The sequence below is a fragment of the Bipolaris sorokiniana genome (genome assembly GCF_000338995.1).
Source record: "Bipolaris sorokiniana ND90Pr unplaced genomic scaffold COCSAscaffold_5, whole genome shotgun sequence".
Lineage (NCBI taxonomy): Eukaryota > Fungi > Ascomycota > Dothideomycetes > Pleosporales > Pleosporaceae > Bipolaris > Bipolaris sorokiniana.
This window is the reverse complement of record NW_006911899.1, coordinates 2073368-2078519: the sequence shown is the minus strand read 5'-3', so window position 1 is coordinate 2078519 and position 5152 is coordinate 2073368. Positions and strand designations below refer to the sequence as shown.

Below are 5152 nucleotides of genomic sequence, written 5' to 3'. Positions count from 1 at the left end.
GTTGCACCCTTTATTACAGCTGCCACCCTCTGCCTTAGCGATCTGTTTAGCTATCTGACTAACTGTCTAGGACCTTTCTGCCTGTACGTAGCGCCGCTTGCGAGTTTTTCGCTTTGTTGCTTCATTAATTGTGGCTTCAAGGCGATCAAGTTTCTCGTGCACAAGCACCCTATTGTGAGCTATCTGCTGAGCTCCTTGAGGGAAGTTGTAGGAGACCCTTGCTGGATTTGCATGCGGTCTCGAATAAGCGTAGCCTGCGCCTCCATTTCGAGCGCGTTGCGCGGCGTTTTCGGCTCTCAGGTAATAGTCTCTTGCGCTGGTGGAGTCGGCGTACGCAGCACGACGCTAAGCTGTGATAAAACAACGTGATAGTCGTGTGGATACAAAGCAATTCGGTGCCTCGGTTAGGGACAAATCTCAAAATGTCGGGGGCAGATCTCGTTACACTCTCATGCACTTGCAGCTTCCGCTTTGCGCACGCGGCTCAATTGTCATCCCACGCAGGACACGGACCCGCCTGGTGTACGCTTGTCCAAAGATAGTTAAAGCATGTAAATGTGATGCGTTGATTGGTCTGAGAATTTGGAAGACGACGCATCGCTGACAGAAACTAATACTATTTGGGTAAGATTACCACTAAGCGACAGAGGCTTAGCGTGGGATCAGAGGTCGCCTGCTTACAGAAACCGGAAGCTGCAACTGCATGAGAGTGTAGGCTCGCAGTATGATTTTGTTACAGTTATTTGTTGTGCGCTTGCCTAATTATAGTACGCATTAGGACCAAATCTTAGTAGCCACCAATAACACAGCTTCGGCACGGTCTCTAACCTTCCGAGCTTAGTGGTCCAGCTCGGAAAGCGGTCGGTTCTGGGGCTCGGCGGCGAATCTTTTTATCATTTCCGAAATCCGAGCTAGGTTGACAGTACCAGCGATCACACATGTCCTCCGTTAAAACAGATAACTATATTATTTCATTGATTTCAATTGCATGGCACGTCAAACAAAATTCTACAATCTTCAATCAAGCGCTACCAAGTAGGGAAGATAGTCCTACGGCAATTGTGGACCAGTATTCCAATCACAATTCGATATGTAAGAGGGGAATGATAGTACCTATTGTTTAATCTGCATAATAATCGTGTGAGAAGGTCTTTGCCATACAGGGCAGATATTCCTGCAAGTATTGATCAATGCGTCCACGATTTAATCTCCGCGCGAGCGGATGCGCAACCTGACACGCCGGCTGTCTGTTCAGATGACGAAATTCTGACGTATGGCCAATTGGACACGTTGTCATCCAGACTCGCTACCCAGCTCGTTCAGTTAGGCATTAAATCCGAGGTTATCGTACCAATCTGCTTCGAAAGTTCTATTTGGGCAATTGTTGCTATACTAGCTGTCCTCAAAGCAGGTGGAGCGTTCACACCTCTCCATCCAGAACACTCTCGAAGCTACCATGAAGGGGTTCTCAAACAAGTTAGATCTAAAGTTGTGCTTGTCTCCTCGCAGCACTCTACAGACTGGCAAGATGCCTCTCAGAATATCATTGTGGTAGACGCAGAATCTCTCCGTCGACTGCCATCTGGAAACAAGACCATCTGTACGCCGGCGGACCACAAGAACGCAGCATATGTTCTTTTCACTGTCGGTGACTCCGGTGCATCGGATGGTGTTGTAGTAGAGCATAAGGCTCTATCTACGAGCTGTTTCCACTACGAAAACGTTTTTAAGATGACCCCGCAGGCAAGAGTACTACATTTTGCTCCCTATAGTACTGGCATATCGATTGTGGAGACTTTTACATCATTGATTTGCGGTGCATGTATTTTTCTAGCATCTATTGACCAATTTGACGGTTTGATTGAGGTAATAGAGCATTTCAGAATCAACTGGTGCCACTTGACATCAACAATCGCGCAAGCTCTGGATCCTCACAACGTTCCATCACTCAGAACATTGATACTTAGTCAGGGTTCAATGGCTCATCAGGAATGTAAAAAATGGGGCAACTTTGTCGAACTAATTACTACCTACGGACCTGTCGAGTGCTCCTCGTTGTGCTACTTCATTGCTGGATCAGAAAACCTTACATCTGGTATAATTGGTAAACCCTTTGCATCAGTAGGTTGGGTGGTAGAACAGGACAATCCCGATCGCTTGGCTCCCCAGGGAGTTGTTGGGGAGTTGTTGGTTGAAGGTCCGATTCTCGCACGTGGATATCTTCATGACCCGGATAAAACCAAAAAGGCTTTTGTCAACGACCCTTTATGGTTAGTAGACGGCTTTAAAGGCCACCCGGGGCGCCGCGGGAGACTTTACAGGACTGGCGATTTGGTCCGATATGATTCTAACAACAATCTGATTTACGTAGGCCGGAAAGCCAGCCAAACCACGTTTTCTAGCCAGACATTGGAGCTTTGTGCTATTGAAAATGGGCTTCGAAAACATAGGTATATTGATGAATGCGTCGCAGTATCTCAAAAACATACTGGGGGAAGTGCAGGGGTTGTATGCTTCGCTACTATTCTTAAAGATTTCACTGATGTCTGCAGCAAGTTCAGCAGAAATAGTGACTCGCAAGAAAAGGACATTTGGGAAGAGCGTTTTGACACTGACACTTATGTGCCTACTGAAGATATTGAATCTCTTGTTATTGGAAGAGACTTTGTTGGATGGAATTCCATGTATGACGGTGAAGAAATCGATAAGACAGAGATGAATGAGTGGCTCGACGACACAATCGAATCGATACATGACAACGGCTCACTAGGGCATGTCATCGAGATAGGCTCAGGTACTGGAATGATTCTTTTTAATCTAGGGGAAACGTTGCAGAGTTACGTTGGGATTGATCCCTCAAAACGAGCTGTTGAGTTTCTCACGAAAGCAGTGGGTACTATTCCAAGCCTCGCGGCCAGGGTCCGTATCCACAAAGCCACAGCAGCAGACATCAGCAAGTTGGATCCTCCTGTTATAGCTGATTTTGCGATACTCAACTCGGTGGTTCAGTATTTTCCTAGCCAGGAATATCTCTACAACGTCTTGCAAGACCTGTTGAACATACAAGGAATCAAGAAGCTTTTCATTGGCGACATAAGATCCCACGCATTACACAGAGAGTTCATAGCAGCCAAAGCGCTAAGAATGGCTGGCAACGACGCGTCTAAGGCTCAAATCACGTGCATGATGGCAGACATTGAACTTTCCGGCCAAGAGTTACTCGTTGACCCTGGGTTTTTCACAGCTCTGCCCAATCGCTTATCCCACCTTGTGGAACATGTTGAAATTCTCCCTAAAAAAATGAAAGCTACGAACGAGCTCAGCGCCTATCGATACGCAGCTATAATACATGTAAAAGGCAAGGATTTCAAGGCCGAAGAATTCCGAGAGATCTGCGATGACAAATGGCTAGATTTTGTAGAAACCAATATGGATCATGCATCTCTGGTTCGTCAAGTAAAAGAGCTCAAAACCGGTGCTCTCGCCATAGGCAACATTCCAAATAGCAAAGTTATATTCAGCCGCTACCTCTGCGACTCACTCGACAATGTTGCCGATGATGAAGACTGCGAAAAAGGTTGGCTCTTGTCTGTCGAACAGAAGGCACAGCTATCACCATCCCTTTCGGCCACCGACTTAGTGGAAATAGCTGGGAAAACAGGCTGCCAAGTAGAGATTAGCTGGAGCAGACAGTATTCACAACGCGGTAGCCTGGACGCTATATTTCATCGATATGAAGCTAAAAATAAGACGGGTAGAGTGAAATTCAGGTTTCCTACTGACCACAAAGACCGGCCACTACAAAGTATGAGCAACAAACCATCGTGGCGTCGTTGTGCACGAGATGTTGAAAAACGGCTTTATGAGAGGCTACAACTCCAACTGTCCTCACATCAGATGCCACAATCTATCAAAATCCTTGATTCTATACCTAGAAAGGAGAATGGGAAGATCGATCGCGAGCTCCTTGAACAAATGACACAAGGCAGCGCGATCAAGCAAGATTCCAACACGTCTCGAATTTCAGAAATCGAGCGGGTATTACAGAGGCTTTGGGCTGGATTATTCAACACGAGTCCAGAAAGCATTAGTCTAGAGGACAACTTCTTCCACTTAGGAGGCAATCTAGCCACCGCTATGCGGCTGGTCGAGGCAGCAGAGAAAGAAGATATCTTGCTAACTGTGGATGATATATGCCAATTTCCTAAGCTGGTCTCTCTAGCTAGTTTATGTATTGCCAATCGCGATTGTGTATCAAAACTCAATGGGTCTTCTCGCATAGAATGTCTGGCGTTTTAGATAGTTATCTTTCAAGATGTTCTAAGTTAATGTACGTCCTCTTGTCATGGATAGGCTGTTGTAATGCAATAGCGTTTACCACACGGCTATCTCATTCAAAAATGTATGAAACAGTTGTCTGTTGCATAAGCGAACACATTTCTGTTGTTGTTTGTTGTAAGCCTACTTAGAAGTAAAGTCCGTCCCTGTGTGCCAGAAAACCTGGTGGGCCGGAACTACTATTTAGATGTACAGTCGGGCGCACCGATCTGTTCGCTTAGTGTACTGGATGTAATCGCTAGCGACTGTACTCTCATGCAAACGACTGTATATGAGGCAGACAGAGGACCTACATTTTGGACGCTACTGTATATGCCCAAGAGTTTGCGATCTGGACGCGTGGGAGAGATGGCAATCTCGACCCCTGAACGCGACCGCGACCGCGACCGCGAAGCGACATCCCTGCCAACCGAGCTAAGGTCCGTCCCTACGTGCCGAAAAACCCTGTGTGCCGAAAACAGCCAATCGGATCGCAAGGATTATGGACTTCTCTCTAACCGTCGCGATCTGATTGATCGTTTTCGGCACACAGGGTTTTTCGGCACGTAGGGACGGACCTTACTCCACCAAAAATATCATGATAATAACGGTCTGGTGGTCAGCAAAAGCTTCATTTTTTGGTGGGCACCCATTTTGGTGGGGTGTTACATTGGGTGAACTGTTGCACGCACTGACTACATACAGTACCTGATCAATCTATTATTATTATTATTATTATTATTATTATTCCATTATAGTCCTGTATCAGCCGTTGGCTATGTAGGACTTTGGCCAAAGGCCGTTCTATCTAACTAGTTACAATTTGGTACGTTGT

At 46.3% G+C, this 5152-nt stretch overlaps 1 protein-coding gene across 1 annotated transcript; it reads left to right on the top strand.

Moving 5' to 3' along the window:
• The first annotated feature begins 935 nt into the window (after window positions 1-935).
• Window positions 936-4780, top strand: NPS1 (Non-ribosomal peptide synthetase NPS1). Its single transcript, XM_007700823.1, has 3 exons — window positions 936-1092; window positions 1149-2602; window positions 3845-4780. Coding segments are annotated over exons 1-3 (1911 nt in total). The 5' UTR covers window positions 936-1090; the 3' UTR covers window positions 4300-4780.
• Window positions 4781-5152: the final 372 nt, after the last annotated feature.

Bases quoted from the DNA above. Each gene is read 5' to 3' on its own strand.
- NPS1 (XM_007700823.1), top strand. The intron at 2,603-3,844 runs GTTTTGACACTG...GTTGTGCACGAG, and splicing joins AAAGGACATTTGGGAAGAGC to ATGTTGAAAAACGGCTTTAT.